The sequence below is a fragment of the Phycodurus eques genome, chromosome 1, assembly GCF_024500275.1.
Source record: "Phycodurus eques isolate BA_2022a chromosome 1, UOR_Pequ_1.1, whole genome shotgun sequence".
Lineage (NCBI taxonomy): Eukaryota > Metazoa > Chordata > Actinopteri > Syngnathiformes > Syngnathidae > Phycodurus > Phycodurus eques.
This window is the reverse complement of record NC_084525.1, coordinates 37,582,035-37,597,292: the sequence shown is the minus strand read 5'-3', so window position 1 is coordinate 37,597,292 and position 15,258 is coordinate 37,582,035. Positions and strand designations below refer to the sequence as shown.

General features: G+C 41.9%; 2 protein-coding genes across 2 annotated transcripts; both read right to left on the bottom strand.

Annotated features, from left to right (window-relative positions):
* Positions 1–507: 507 nt before the first annotated feature.
* On the bottom strand, positions 508–2,461 carry LOC133417912 (acyl-CoA-binding protein-like). The gene is made up of 4 exons (XM_061706179.1): positions 2,379–2,461; positions 2,143–2,260; positions 891–953; positions 508–810 (listed from the first exon to the last, which is right to left on the bottom strand). The coding sequence occupies exons 1-4, from the start codon at positions 2,382–2,384 to the stop codon at positions 737–739; spliced, it is 261 nt and encodes an 86-aa protein (XP_061562163.1). The 5' UTR covers positions 2,385–2,461; the 3' UTR covers positions 508–736.
* A 3,903-nt stretch (positions 2,462–6,364) lies between these two features.
* Positions 6,365–11,414, bottom strand: LOC133417847 (metalloreductase STEAP3-like). The gene is made up of 6 exons (XM_061706049.1): positions 11,371–11,414; positions 10,032–10,265; positions 9,428–9,694; positions 8,822–9,349; positions 8,575–8,739; positions 6,365–7,012 (listed from the first exon to the last, which is right to left on the bottom strand). Exons 2-6 carry the CDS (start codon positions 10,257–10,259, stop codon positions 6,728–6,730), a joined length of 1,473 nt encoding a protein of 490 aa, XP_061562033.1. The 5' UTR covers positions 10,260–10,265; positions 11,371–11,414; the 3' UTR covers positions 6,365–6,727.
* Positions 11,415–15,258: the final 3,844 nt, after the last annotated feature.

Sequence of the window (15,258 nt, the reverse complement as noted above, 5' to 3'; positions counted from 1 at the left end):
CACAAATGTAGATATCAATGCTGCACAACCAAAGTGTAGTACAAATGCCACTTCCAGTGGTATTTGCACACAAACAACAGCCTCTATCAGGTTCGAGAAATAACAAATGCCATTGATGTTTTTAATAGCAAGATAATTTACACTATTCAAACTATTATTGTTCCACTTTTCTGCAGCTTTCATTTCCTAAAAAGATAAACTATTGACATTGCACTTTCCTAAAAAGAAAAGGTTTAGGCTGTTGACGTATCATTTAAAATATAATTAAATCGGTTAGTGTTTACACTTAAGAACTTCATTTTGCATTCCTTTACTGTAGAGAATGACCTTAAAACCATAATGCGACCAAACTGATTTTTTTGGGTCGCATTACAATCATATAGTGATTATACATTTATTTGATTTCACCATTATAATTGGGCCCCTGAAGGCACCACAACGAGAATGTGGTCTGTGTACAGCGGCCTCCGGATGCTGGAGGAAAAAAAAAAACTGCTCTGAGCGTACAAGTGGAAGTAAAGGAGGCTCACAAAATACAAGGTCTTTTGATTAAAATTTGCTAATTTATGTTCCCTTTAATATTAACAGGTTAAAAACTGAGGGATTCATTACAACTGACTGCAGGATCCAGCTCCAACTTCACTATACAAATAAAAGATTTGGTATTGCATTTTTTTCCTTTTTCTTTGGGAGCATCACAATATCAAGATAATAATAATCATTTGAGAGACAGATGTTAGATTCCGTATTTTGTTTTCAGCTTCTCCACCAAATCAACATAGGCAGCCATTGCCTCTTCTTTGGACAGACCTGTGGGGTCAGAACCACCAGTCAATCTCTGCAATCTACTTGTCAGACATACACATCTCACTGAAGTGTTTAAGATGTACCTTTCTTTTCATTCCATGCATCCCATTTTAGTCTTCCTAGGATGTCAAATCGCCCTGGACGATCTGTGGATGGAAAGAACCCAGTTGATTTTCTCAAGCCTACGATTGCAATAAACATCGCTTCAAACTCACTGTCACACGGAATCCTTGATCAGTAACGGTCTGAATTGGGAACTTCAGAATCCGCATTATCAATACAGAGAATGTGCCCAATGGCTATCCCAGTAAAGAGAGGGCTTCAAAAGACACACATCCTCAGGTAATCAAAACTAGCGTCAAGGCGGGAGCATCTGTTCTCTATTTTCCTCTGATATCTGCAGTTTGACTTTGCACAGGTTTTATTGGCTCTTAAAACAAAAACTCATTAACTCAAATTGAAAGTGAAAGTCTTAGCTGTAGAATTTACAGGCATTTCTTCCGTATATACCATATTTTCCTCACAGCAACCAGGGTTATTTATTTCACTAATATTAATAATTAAAATATTGCAATATAACATGAATTATAATATCATAGTGGTACCTTGATTTATGAGTTGAAGTCATTCTGTGACCAAGCATGTAACGCAATTTACTCGATAGAAAATATGAAAATCATTTTTTCCCATTGAAATGCCATCAATCCATTTTAGCCCCACCAAGACTTTTTTTTGTTGTTACTTTTTTGCTTTATTTTTAATAAGGCAAAATAGCACTGTATTTTATAAAAACAAAGTATTAGCATGTTTGACTGTTTGTCCAGTTCAATAAACGGTGACGTTGGCTTTCTTCGCTCAAATGCAAGGGTATTTGAGTAGCCTAATTACTCCATTTATTTTATAAATTAATTCGATTGGCAGGCATATCTGAAGACTCTAAATTGCCCGTAGGGGTGACTGTGAGTGCGAATGGTTGTTTTTTTGTATGTGCCCTGCGAGCTGCTGGCAACCAGTTCAGGGTGTACCCCGCCTCCTGCCTGATGACAGCTGGGATAGGCTCCAGCATGCCCGCGACCCTTGTGAGGAGAAGCGGTTCAGAAAATGGATGGATGGATGTACGTTCGCTTTTCAAATATTTGAAGAATGTGTTGCAGGACGAAATAAACCACCTTTCTGTAAAGTTATCAGTCTTTTCATCATTTTCACAATGACACCCAACCAGTCTGGCTTCATTCTATCTTTAGCACGCACCCTTTTAGGAGTTAATGTTCAGAAACACCAGATATCCTGAGACAAAAAATTTTTTGTTGTTGACATTTTTAAACATTTACTCACCAGAATCAAGGTCCCCAATTGTGGCCTGCTTATATAAACCATAAAGTGCATGCACTTCGTCACGGTTAGGCCGTGTTTTCAGCACCTTCACCTCTTCTGCTGCTTTGTTAAAGAGTTCCTGTAGAGTAAAGAAAGGGGAGGCGGCACTGGATAAACAGGCTGAAGCAGACGAGCACAAACTTGTACAATGTTGTAGCTGACAGACGCACATTAAATGCCTGTTAGCAAATACTTACAGTCATGGCCACAGAGAGAAGGAGACCCTTTATGAGTGCTGAACTTGCATTCTAGGTTGCAGCCTTTTCATCGGTTCCTGCTGTACAGTGGAAGTGGGAGGCACCTACAGTATATGCACCTCATCAACATGCACGAACACAATTTCCTCTTATCAATGCATTCTTAGGGATGGGGAAATTTTTCAGTTTAACCCTTACAGTACATACTGTAAGCACACACAATATGCATTTGACCAAATTCATGAATATCCTTATAATAATTATGTGCTGTAGATCTTTTCAGAATGTATTAGTAACCTGTCTTCCTTTAATAAATGGATGTTTAATCCTTAATCAATGTTTTAGCGATAAGGTGTGTTTTTTATGTTCTATGCTCGTTTTATATATTTCTGTGATAACTTGTGCAAATGTGGTAAAAATGACAGACAGACAGTCTTTTTTTTTTTTTTTTCAAACTCCCTTTTGAAAGCTGTCCCATACACATGTAATTTCTTTTTCCTTGATTTGACACATAAGAGGTGAATCTAAAATCCATGTACGTAAAACATTTTCACCTGTGACAGCTTCAGTGTTCACAAACTTTGTAACACCTGTACGAAATAATTGACATTTTAACATTATTTCTATTGCTTCAGCATGGGATAGAAACTGTACTGTATATTAAAAGTAGTTACCATTAATTCTTAACCCTGGAGAACCCAAAAACCCTTTTCTTCTTTGGAAAATTATGAACTATGCATTAAATGACTGCTATACAGTAGGTACAGAAAGTATTCAGACCCTCTTAAAATTTTCACTCCTTGTTATATTGCAGCCATTTGCTAAAATCATTTAAGTTAATTGTTTTTCCTCATTAATGTACACACAGCACCCCATATTGACAGAAAAAAACAAAAAACGGAATTGTTGACATTTTTGTCGATTTATTAAAAAAGAAAAACTGAAATATCACACAGCCATAAGTATTCAGACCCTTTGCTCAGTATTTAGTCGAAGCACCCTTTTGAGCTAATACAGCCATGAGTGTTTTTGGGAATGATGCAACAAGTTTTTCAAACCTGGATTTGGGGATCATCCTCTCCAGTTCTGTCAGGTTGGATGGTGAACGTTGGTGGGCAGCCATTTTCAGGTCGCTCCAGAGATGCTCAATTGGGTTTAAGTCAGGGCTCTGGCTGGGCCATTCAAGAACAGTCACGGAGTTGTTCTGAAGCCACTCCTTTGTTATTTTCGCTGTGTGCGCTTAGGGTCATTGATTTGTTGGAAGGCGCACCTTCGGCCCAGTCTGAGATCCTGAGCCCTATGGAGAAGGTTTCCGTCCAGGATATCCCTGTAATTGGCCGCTTTCATCTTTCCTTCGATTGCAACCAGTCGTCCTGTCCCTGCAGCTGAAAAACACCCCCAGAGCATGATGTTGCCACCACCATGCTTCACTGTTGGAACTGTATTGGACAGGTGATGTGCAGTGCCTGGTTTTCTCCACACATACCGCTTAGAATTAAAAGTTGTTGGTCTCATCAGACCAGAGAATCTTATTTCTCACCATCTAGGAGTCCCTCGTGTAGTTTTTTTCCCCGCAAACTCCATGCAGGCGTTCATGTGTCTAGCATTGAGGAGAGGCTTCCGTCGGGCCACTCTGCCATAAAACCCCGACTGGTGGAAAGCTGCAGGGATGGTTGACTTTCTAGAACTTTCTCCCATCTCCCGACTGCATCTCTGGAGCTCAGCCACAGTGATCTTTGGGTTCATCTTTACCTCTCTCAACAAGGCTCATCTCCCCCGATTGCTCAGTTTGGCCGAATGGCCAGCTCTAGGAAGGGTTCTGATCGTCCCTATCGCCTTCCATTTAAGAATTATGGAGGCCACTGTGCTCTTAGGAACCTTAAGTGCAGCAGAATGTTTTTTTGTAACCTTGGCCAGATCTGTGCCTTGCCGCAATTCTGCCTGTGAGCTCTTCAGGGAGTTCCTTTGACCTCATGATTCTCATTTGCCCTAACATGCACTGTGAGTTTTAAGGTCTTATATTGACAGGTGTGTGGCTTTCCTAATCAAGTCCAATCAGTATAATCAAGCACAGCTGGACTCCAATGAAGGTGTAGAACCATCTCCAGGATGATCAGAAGAAATGGACAGCACCTGAGTTAAAGATATGAGTGTCACAGCAAAGGGTCTGAATACTTATGGCAGTGTGATATTTCATCCATCCATCCATTTTCTGAGCCGCTTCTCCTCACTTGGGTCGCGGGCGTGCTGGAGCCTATCCCAGCCATCATCGGGCAGGAGGTACACCAGTTCACCCTGAACTGGTTGCCAGCCAATCGCAGGGCACATACAAACAAACAACCATTTGCACTCACATTCACACCTACGGGCAATTTAGAGTCTCCAATTAATGCATGTTTTTTGGGATGTGGGAGTAAACCGGAGTGCCCGGAGAAAACCCACGTAGGCACGGGGAGAACATGCAAACTCCACACAGGCAGGGCCGGGGATTGAACCCGGGTCCTCAGAACTGTGAGGCTGACGCTCTAACCAGTCGCTGTGATATTTCAGTTTTCCTTTTTAATAAATCTGCAAAAATTTCAACTATTCCATTTTTTTTCTGTCAGTACAGGTTGCTGTGTGTACATTCATGAGGGAAAAATTAACTTAAATGATTTCAGCAAATAGCTGCAATATAACAAAAATCTGTTCTGCTCAAGAGATGAACTCACACTAGACATTGTGGTAGTCTCTGAAACAATTTATTTTTTTGTTGATGCAGAGAGGAACTGCACATTTTTCACAGTGCATTTCAGTTTTGAGGTCCTTGCACACAGCACATCGATGACAATTTTCCTCCTTGACAGGCCAATGGGTGATTTGGTCTGCACTGCCGAGGTAACTTCGTAAAATATATTATACAAATGAATTTATTTCAAGGCTTTAGCCAAATACAGGACTGTCACCGTTCTCCATCTACAAAGTCACTCAAAGAACCAAGGGGTCATTTTTTACCTGACATTTTTTAACCCATACACCCAGAGGGTCATTTTTGGCCAATTGTTTTTTGAACAAACTCAGATTCACTAATTTATCCAAAAATAATATAAAACGTACTTTTCGGAATTCTGTAATCTAATACTAAATAGATGATACAAAAAATACACAATTTTACCAACCGCTGGTTTGCCGAAAAGACAATTTTGCTTGGGTAGGTTTCCAGCTCAACAAAGCAGCAAGTGGTCAGCCATCTTGTCAGTAGCACTCTGATACATGTCAGTTCAATATTCATCCAATAGGTTTTTCTATGCAGTGGCCAGAAGTGGCATTATGGGCTTTTGAAGTTAAACTTGACAATTTATTTTATGTTTGTTCATTTTGGGTAGTAGCAATTAACAGTGGCCAAATTTGACCCCATGGGTTCTCCAGGGTTAAAATGGAAAAGCTAACATACAGCAAGATTCAAATGTAAATAAATACTGCTAATCAACATTTCACTGTAATGACAAAGTTGTATTATCAGTAAAAAAAAAAAAAAATACATTACGCATAGAAGACAGCATGCAGGCCTAATTATTCGGGTTTTAATTTTAACATTTAAATTATAATAACAAAAATAAATTGTATTTTATGCTGTGAATGGGGCGACGCACCTTTTAAATTAAAGACAACGGTAAAAAAAAACAATGCTATTCTATTTCCTTTGTGTAAATCGCCGATGGAGGGGGGCCTCCATTGGGTAGGGTTGAGAGTCCAGTTTGAGTCAACTCAGTTACAGAACGTAGACAGAAAACTATTAACTTCCATCGAAAATTCCAAACAGAAAAATCTTGTTGTGCCACAAGATGGCAGCATCCACACCACACTAAATCAGCCAACCTTGTGTGTCCGTGACCTCAATAAAATCCACTGATAAAATAGCCACTGAAAATATCTCTCGAATTATTTCAAGAGTAAAAGATTGCTTTAATCCAAATTATGTTACAACAAACAACCTTAAGACAGTGTTGAAAAAAAAGATATATTTGACAAAAATCAAACAAACAGACATATGTAAGCTGTGGTTGAGCACAACTTCAGACAGGTTTTGGCACATATTAACCTGAATCGAGCATCCAGAGCCACCAGCTGGTATAACAACTCAGATGAAATAAAGTAGAAGATAAAATATCGCTGACAAGCTAGCTACTCATACAAATGCATAATGCATGGAAATTCAGGATCAACACTCTACACTCATATATCTTGATATTATTAAATTATTTCTGTTTTCTAAAATGATTCATATAACACAAATATGTATTCAACATTCCACGTGTGCGCAACACATTACTTTTACGGTTGCCTCAACCAGAATTCTTTTTTCTTTTTCAAACATGGCTGACATCTAAGCCGTTGTAACTGTCATCGTTGGGCAGGACAAAGCGGATGTGCCGACTCTTCTCCCATCCGCGACGGATCTGTTGGAGCTGGTGCGCAATACAGGGCAACAGGAGAATGATGCGGGCCAACAGAACTGTGACAGGGAGGATGAGGACCACTATGAAAGTGGGTGGCAGGAAGAAGCGGTATTGGCCTGGGTCAAAGGCGCGGTTCCAGCCAAAGAGGAGCGTGTGGACAGTGGCCATGTACAGCCCGCAGTAGCCTAAAGTAGACTGTAGGGTGTGAAAAAGATATCTTTTATTCACAACCTAAACATTTTGTTTACCATTTGAAGAAGAGTTTTGCACATGTGCCAATTTACAGTTTCTGCTGTTCACTAGGTCATAGGCCACCAAACAGCCCCAAGCAAACACACCGACCTTCGACTCGTGATCTGAGCAAGTCCCACCAGTGTGATCCATATTGCTAGAGGGCGTAATTAAAAAAACAAAAAAACAAAAAAAAACTTCCCAAGGTTGACTCAGGTAGTGGTCAGGGGTCCAAAATAGTCCAACCCTTCCCTATTCTCGCACAGGCCAGAGCTGAGTGTCTCTTTCCACTGTACATGAACTTACTTCTCCTTTACAAAGCATTTCTGTCTATTTTGTATTGACAATAACTTTACGCTGCAACATTAGCTTTTTGCTTTGTCTATGGCAGATCTGGCAAGGCTGGAAAATCAGCATCAATTAATCTTTAGCTATTGCGACAACTGCCAAAGCTATGGCAAAAAAATAGGGAATAGGACCTGCAAACAAGTTACAAATAGCCACTGAATTTGAACTCTTTAAAACCATTGATATTTGCATCGCCAGGCTTAAATGGGTTGAATGTGGGTGATTCGCTTTCCTTAAAACTTTTCAAAGTTTCATGTTTGAGCGAGTAGTTAACTCATTCAAGATCAAGTGTCTGTCCTGAAGCGCCGCGCTGCACAGGAACATTCATTGGTGGCTAGTGTTGAAAGGATGGCAATAATTCATTGCTGGCCAGCAGTCGGGACATGACTAATCTTATGGCCAGAGGATTAGTTGAATGGTGAAAAGAAAAGGGGGCCAGGGCACGAGAAAGAGGAGAGAGGAATGTGTGTGCACCGGCAATGATGGCAGCTTTGAGTGTTAACATCCGAACTGAGTCAACTGCAAAAGTGCAAACACGCTGAATAGTGTTGTTTGGATGTGTGATTTATTGTCACGGTAACTCTCTTCACAACATGTATTTGCATTTCCATTGTCTAAATTTGTAAAGGCTGCTAACATAATTGATCCTCGCGCTCATTTTTTTGTTTTTGACATCCTACAATATTGTTGGGGTACCAATATGTGATATGGTAGTGGTGGGGTGGAGCTAGACACACTCAGTCGCAGATCATTTCTATTTATTGAACTATGAAATGTGAACACAAAATCCACCCCTTTACAAATTACAATCAAATGAGGATTCAGTCATTTGTGTTACTTACTTTGGGATGTCGAGTTCTTCATTTTAGCTTAGTTCATTGCATAACTACGACAACATTATTGACGTTTAATATCGTCCCAAGGTTTGCATGTCTGCTACGTAATTCAACCCAGTTGACAAATTTAATCTGCCCTTGCCCCCACTTCTTCATCTTTTGTTTGTATGTTTAGCCACTTCGTCCTGATAAATTAACAGGCTAATGCACTTTTTGTTTTGCAAAGTTTTGAGCAACAAATCAAAATCTATAAACAATGTTTTTGTGGCCGACACTGCAAAATATCACATCCCGCCCACACACCTGATGGTTGAGCCACAACCTTAAACTCCTATGGCTTACCTGTACAAAGCTGAACTCTCGCCAGTTGATGTTGTCAGCCACGGAGGGCAGTGAGGTGATAGCCAGCAGGGAGAGCAGCCCGAGCGCTATAATGCCCACTGAGATGTACAGCTCCATCCTCCACACCTCCTCGTCACTCCACGCTTTCTCCACGCCTTCCTGCACCTGCACGCCACAGGGTTCCACACTTGATTGACAGAACACCCTGAAGAAACAGGTGTGATCATATCATTGGCCTCCCATTCACCTGTTTCAAAGCAGCATTGAGCAACTTGAAGCGAGCTGACTGCCTCATGGGCAGACACAGACTGTAGATGGTGTGCATGGCCGCACACAGGAAGCTGCACAATCCAAACTGCTTCCTCTTGGTGAGCCACTTGTCGAGCCAATCAGGGAAGCGACTGTATTTGGTGCCGCGCCGTAGCTGGAGCAATGCAGCAAGCAAGCCCGGCATGTAGACGAGCGCAAGCATCACCAAGGCGACGGAAGGTAAAGTGACGTTGACGGTGTCAATGGGCATTTTGTAGAACACACTCTCCCCCGCTGTGACGAAGGGATGCAAGACGTCACGGACGAAGTTGTAGAGGTAGAAGAAGATGAAGAGAATCACGGTGATGAGGATGGGCGTGCCCCAGGAAGGAAACAGATGAAAGGGGAGGTTTTCAACCTCCGCAGAAGAGGAGAGCAGGCCCATATCCACAGGAAAGAAGCCCATCCTGTGACACATTGCCAGGACTGAGCTCTTAGCCTTACTGCTATCACTGCACAGGAAAACCTATACAAGAAACACGTCTCACTAAATTCCTTAATTTCTCAGATATCAAAGGTACCGCAAGCCCTCCAATAGTCCTACCTGCCTGCTTCCATCTCGAGGTCCAGTCTGAAGCACCCATGCTGATATTGTGTTAAAACCTTTCACTATAAAGCTCTCAGGAAACATGTCAGCCAGTCGTTCAGCATGGGATGGCCCACCTCGCTTGATCTGCAAGCCGTTGCTAACATCCACCAGTATCTTTCCTGCCAGTGCCGGCTTCAGCTCCAACAGGGTGTGGTGGTGCTCAGGGAAGATAGCGACAAAGACCACGTCTGCCTGGCTGGCCGCCTCCCGCTGGGAGGTCACCTGGGAGATGGGAAAATAAATTAATTTTAGTTTTACCCAGCTGAGTGCAGAACTTCAATCGCCAAACGATAAACAAAAAGCATCCATTTATTGGTTAGCAGGGCACCCCCTGGTTCATGGAGTACCCCGCCTCTCGCCTGAAGATGGTTGGGATATGCTCCAGCATACCCGTGACCCTCGTGAGGATAAGCGGTGTAAGCAGGGCAAAACTGTCATCATCACAAATATTAATTATGAAGCAAGGTGTAAAGACAATTTCACTGAGGTCTAATATGTAAGTAATGATAAGTATAGGAAATTAGAATCAACAACATGCAATATGTCAATAGTGTCTCACCTCTGCCTCTTCAGGGAAGAGAGCAGCAGAGTGTTTGGGGGTTCGACTCCCCACCACCACCTGGTAGCCAGAGGCCAGCAGTCTTCTGGCAAGCGAGCGGGAGAAGTCACCGGTGCCAAGGATGCCCACAATGTGAGTGTTGAGCTCAGACACACAGGCTTCAAGAGGACTGCGGCCGCCTGTGTCGCCTCCTCTCTGGATTAAAGCTCGTTGCATCTCGTCAGGCATGGTGGACTGACAAATAAGAGGAGAGAGGCATCTCTGTTAACACAAATGAACCCACGGTGTGGGGAATTTTTCTCGCCATTAGATTAGGGTTAGATCAATTCGACTGTTGTTGGGATTCTACTAGCTCTGTGTCTCAAATGACGTCCTGTATCAGCGTGTGTGCACTGTCAAAATATGTAGTCTATGGGTTGTAGAAAAGACAAACAATAGCAGCATGAGCGCTCACCAGTTGAGGGCAAATGGTTCAAATCTAATAGAAGAATAAAGCAAAGTGTATTTAACACAATATTTGATCGTTTCTGATATTCTCTTTTGATAGTTATGAGTCTCATGTATAATCTACATTTATATCACACACCAGCCATCCATCCATCCATCCATTTTCTGAGCCGCTTATCCTCACAAGGGTCGCGGGCATGCTGGAGCCTATCCCAGCTATCTTCGGGCGGGAGACGGGGTACACCCTGAACTGGTTGCCAGCCAATCGCAGGGCACATATAAACAAACAACCATTCGCACTCACATTCACATTCACACCGAGGGGCAATTTAGAGACTTCCATTAACCTACCATGCATGTTTTTGGGATGTGGGAGGAAACCCACGCAGGCACGGGGAGAACATGCAAACTCCACACAGGGGGGGCCGGCCGGGGATTGAACCCCGGTCCTCAGAACTGTGAGGCAGACGCGTTAACCAGTCGGCCACCGTGCCGCTTTACACTTGCAGAAATTATTATGCAACTCCAGTAACTGTGTGAGGTATAATCTTACACTATTAATTTTTCAACATTATTTTTATTGCCGCTGAACTATACTAACAAGGTAATTTACATTCACGAGCGTTGCTATTCAATTCGCGGTTACAGCACTCTCAAAGCGTAAATGAAACCAAAAATGAAAAAAAGAAAAGTTACATTTACTTTTGTCCTTGGCCGAACTCGAGCAGAAGTTAACTTCGAAAAAGTACCTTTGAGCAACACATGAAATCGCTTGGTGACAAAACATTTGTTTGTTCAGTAAAACGACTATTCATATTACGTATTCTGGGTTTGTATGTGTATTATTATTATTATTATTATTATTATTATTATTATTGGAGAGTGTACTCACGCCTCTTGCAGTTCTTGTGACTGTTTTTCTTCCTGGTAAGATGACGACATTGCCGAGGCCACGCCCTGGCCGCGCCCCCACATGTTTGCGGAAGATAAAATTGGAAAAGGCGAGAGCTGTCCTTGGGTGATTTGTCACCTGCTCATCACCACTTTGACTCCATATGATATGAGAAAGTAGAGAGAAAAAAAACGAAAAGAAAAGGAAGTAGTCAGAGCACAGAGAGACAGCACACGTCTCTGTAGTGGCATACAACCATTAAAGATGTGCAACAATATGTGAGCCTTTGTGTGAGACACTGACGCACAATGAGTAGTATAAAAATAAAAACATGAAGCAGGGGAGGCTTCAGGTCCTCTCAAACCCTGGGCACATGTTTTGGAGGGACGAAGGCCATTGAACCAGCATCACCACTGGTGTCAGTTTTTAAAGTAAAAACAAACAAACACAACAACAATAACAAAAAAAAACACTTTTTTATGTACATACTGTATACGGGATTGGAAAGTCACTGTATTTTTTTATCAACAGACATACAGAATATATTTCAATATAGAATACATATGCACCACCTGTATTCTATATAGAAAGATGTCTGTTAATTAAAAAAAAAAATATATATATATATAAGCACCCAGTGACTTTCCGAGCACCCAGTGACTTTCCGAGCACCCAATATTTTATAATGAAACTAAAAAACACTAGAGTCTGACTGCTTTGCATGTGATTCAGATGATAACATAACTTCTTGTATATTCTTATTCTTTTTTCTTTTTTTTTTGCAATCTTCCCTTGTTAACACCCTTTGTCAAGTCTGGAATGGAATAAATTCAGCAACAAAAAAAAAAGAAAAAGCAAAACACATACATACAGTATAGTTCATCTTTTTGATGCGCTGAACCGAGGTCCGCTGCAGGATATGCTGACATTTCATAGAATGTCATGCATTATGCTGGCTCAAACTCTGAAATTTTGAGGATTTAAAATGTGTTCTTGAATAAGACAAAGAATACAATCAGTTGGTGGCATGTGAATACTACAGTGTCTTTTTGCAGCTGTATGTGAACAGCGAATATTTTTGTCTTTATGTAAAAATGTATCCATCCATTTTCTGTATCGCTTATCCTCACTAGGGTCGCGGGCGTGCTGGAGTCTATCCCAGCTGACTCTAGGCGAGAGGCGGGGTACACCCTGAACTGGTCGCCAGCCAATCGCAGGGCACATACAAACAAACAACTATTCGCACTCACATTCACACCGACGGGCAATTTAGAGTCTTCAATTAACCTACCACAAATATGTTTGGGATGTGGGAGGAAACCGCAGTACCCGGAGAAAACCCTTGCAGGCACGGGGAGAACATGCAAGCTCCACACATGCGGGGCCGGGATTTGAACACGGGTCCTCACAACTGTGAGGCAGCGGTGCTAACCAGTCATCCACTGTGCTGTCTTGAATGCTGAAAAATATTAAAAAATTTAAAGATGAAACAATTTTTACGAGCTTATAATGTTTTTAACAGCAGTGGGGTGAGTTGTCCCCACATTGTGAATGCTAAAAGGCCTGAAGGCTGCACACATTTCTCACATACAGTACTTAGGACCCAGGGTCCTCTGCTTGCACATGGTTGACTGAGGGCTTAGTTTCCTTCAAGAAGCCACTGGAGTCACAACGCATAGCCTCAGGCTCTGAGGCCCTGAGCTTGAAGAAGACAAACATCTCATTGTTTCATTATTTTACTTAACGGTACTGGACTAATGCATGATCCCCATCTTAATTTGGTGTTGGCTATTTGATAAACTGGCCCTGGGATTATAATCATAAGCAAAAGCAAAATTGTGTTAAAGGATATCTGACCAAAGGTTACAGACTGTCAACATGACTTCATCATGGCTGCCTTTGCCACTTGCAAAAGGTTGAATCCCTCTGGCTCACAGCAGTGCAGTACTGTCACACCCACACACACACACACGCCTGCTGTAATGCCCTCTTGCCACTCCAGTTCTGGCATGGCCACTTGTTTGTCTCGCAAGCCAGAGTTCTTTGAAATACATTTGCAATTTCCTTAGGCATCAGTGGCTTCTGTCTCTCTTTATGGAAACCACACAATAATGAATAAACTCCATCCATCCATCCATTTTCTGTACCGCTTATCCTCACTAACGTCAAAGGTGAGCTGGAGCGTAACCCAGCTGACTTTGGGTACACCTTGAACTGATCCCCAGCCAATCAATTTAGACAATTTAGAGTCTCCAGTTAACCTAAGAAACAATTTGGGGGGAGGTGGAAGGAAACCCAGCGAAAACCCATGCGCGCATGTGGAGAACATGCAAATTCCACACAGGAAGGCCTGAGCCCCAATTTGAATCCCCAATCTCAAAACTGTGAGGCAGATGTGCCAACCACTCCTCAACCATGCAGCCCATGAAAAAGCTGAAAAGGTCAAATTATCAAGAATCAACCTCTGTTTAATGCTCTCCACAAAGGCCTGAATATTCTTATAATTAACTTGGATGGTACCAGGAGGCATTCGTAACAAGTGCGACAAGATAGTTTCAGCCAGATGCTGGATGAGACAAGTGTGCTCATCGGATAATCATTTAAGGTGCACAGAAGTGAAAGCATGCGGTCATAAAACATTTATGTTCAGGTGACACATGATAGGGTGTCAGTGTCAAAAGGTGTCATGAATAAAGACATTTCTTTTTTGTGCTTTCCAAGGCAACACAGTCCACAACGCCTTCATTTGGTATTAGGGTCACATGTTGAGACAGGTGCTGATGCTGCAAGTTCTCATGGTTGTCTTGTTGTGGCTCAGCAAGAGTTTCTCACATACTCTGTGACAGTTCATATTAGTTAAAACATGATTTCCTCATCTTATCTAATACTCCTCAGAGTCAGTATAGTACATTTTGAGGGTTATTTGCAATGGTGGGCAGTTAGCTAACAGATGGTTTCCCGTCTTTATGATAATATATAGGTAAGCATTAATGCAAGTAGGAATGCAGAAAATTACAGACTGATGCAATTGTCTCACTTCACGGTTTGTGTGCATTACTCTGCAGTGCACTCATATGCAATGTGACAAAAAAGCCCAGCAATGCCACAGGGCAGCAGCAGTTCATAATGTGGACAGTGTGTCGTGCATGGGTCATCATAGCCGGAAGATACAGTTCACTGTACTAATCCCGAATAAAGGTCATTTGTGCTGTCTTGTAACACAGTCAGGAGCACAAAGGAAAGAGTTTGTATATCTGACATTTGTAGCTTTTCTTCTGCAATATATATACTGGGTATATATAATTTTTCAGTGAATGAGCAAAATAACACGTGATAATTGTACTGTAGACGTAATTCTCAGATTTGCCAGGACCATCCTCAGAATTAATCTCAATTTTGCTTTTCGACTTCTGACGTATAATGGCTTTCATGCCATTTTTCACCAAGGGTTCCAGTCGTGTTTTGGGGAGTTAAAGCCGAGCTGAACACAAGCTGAAATTGCTTGTGGGGGTGTAGGGCTCTCCAGGTCTGACCACCAGGCTTGAGTAAAGCCTTCTGTTCATCCTCAGAAGATTTCGGCATCTTGAGCTCTGAAGTCTTATGGTAGATGTGACGACATTGCTCCAATTTCAACTGCTTAGTACCCAGCATGCGCTTGTTTTGCTCCTTCATAGAACAGTGTAGACAAAACAATCAATGCTTTTATGATTAAGCGGCGTCTTTAATCAATGTGGGAAAAACATGGACAATAAAGTGCACGCATGAATACAGGTGGTGTGCATCGTAAGTGCACAGCTGCCTCAATGGCAGAAGAAACTGTATAAACCTAAAAGGGTATTAAGCTATACTTGTAAATCTGTATGCGTTAACAAGTGTCTGTGCAAAGCA

Bases quoted from the DNA above. Each gene is read 5' to 3' on its own strand.
- LOC133417847 (XM_061706049.1), bottom strand. From the start codon at position 10,259: ATGCCTGACGAGATGCAACGAGCTTTAATCCAGAGAGGAGGCGACACA. The intron at 9,695-10,031 runs GTGAGACACTAT...CCCATCTCCCAG, and splicing joins TCTTCCCTGAAGAGGCAGAG to GTGACCTCCCAGCGGGAGGC. The intron at 8,740-8,821 runs GTGAATGGGAGG...TGTGGCGTGCAG, and splicing joins TCAATGCTGCTTTGAAACAG to GTGCAGGAAGGCGTGGAGAA.
- LOC133417912 (XM_061706179.1), bottom strand. The intron at 954-2,142 runs GTGAGTAAATGT...TTCCATCCACAG, and splicing joins AATTGGGGACCTTGATTCTG to ATCGTCCAGGGCGATTTGAC. The intron at 811-890 runs GTACATCTTAAA...CTGACCCCACAG, and splicing joins TGCATGGAATGAAAAGAAAG to GTCTGTCCAAAGAAGAGGCA.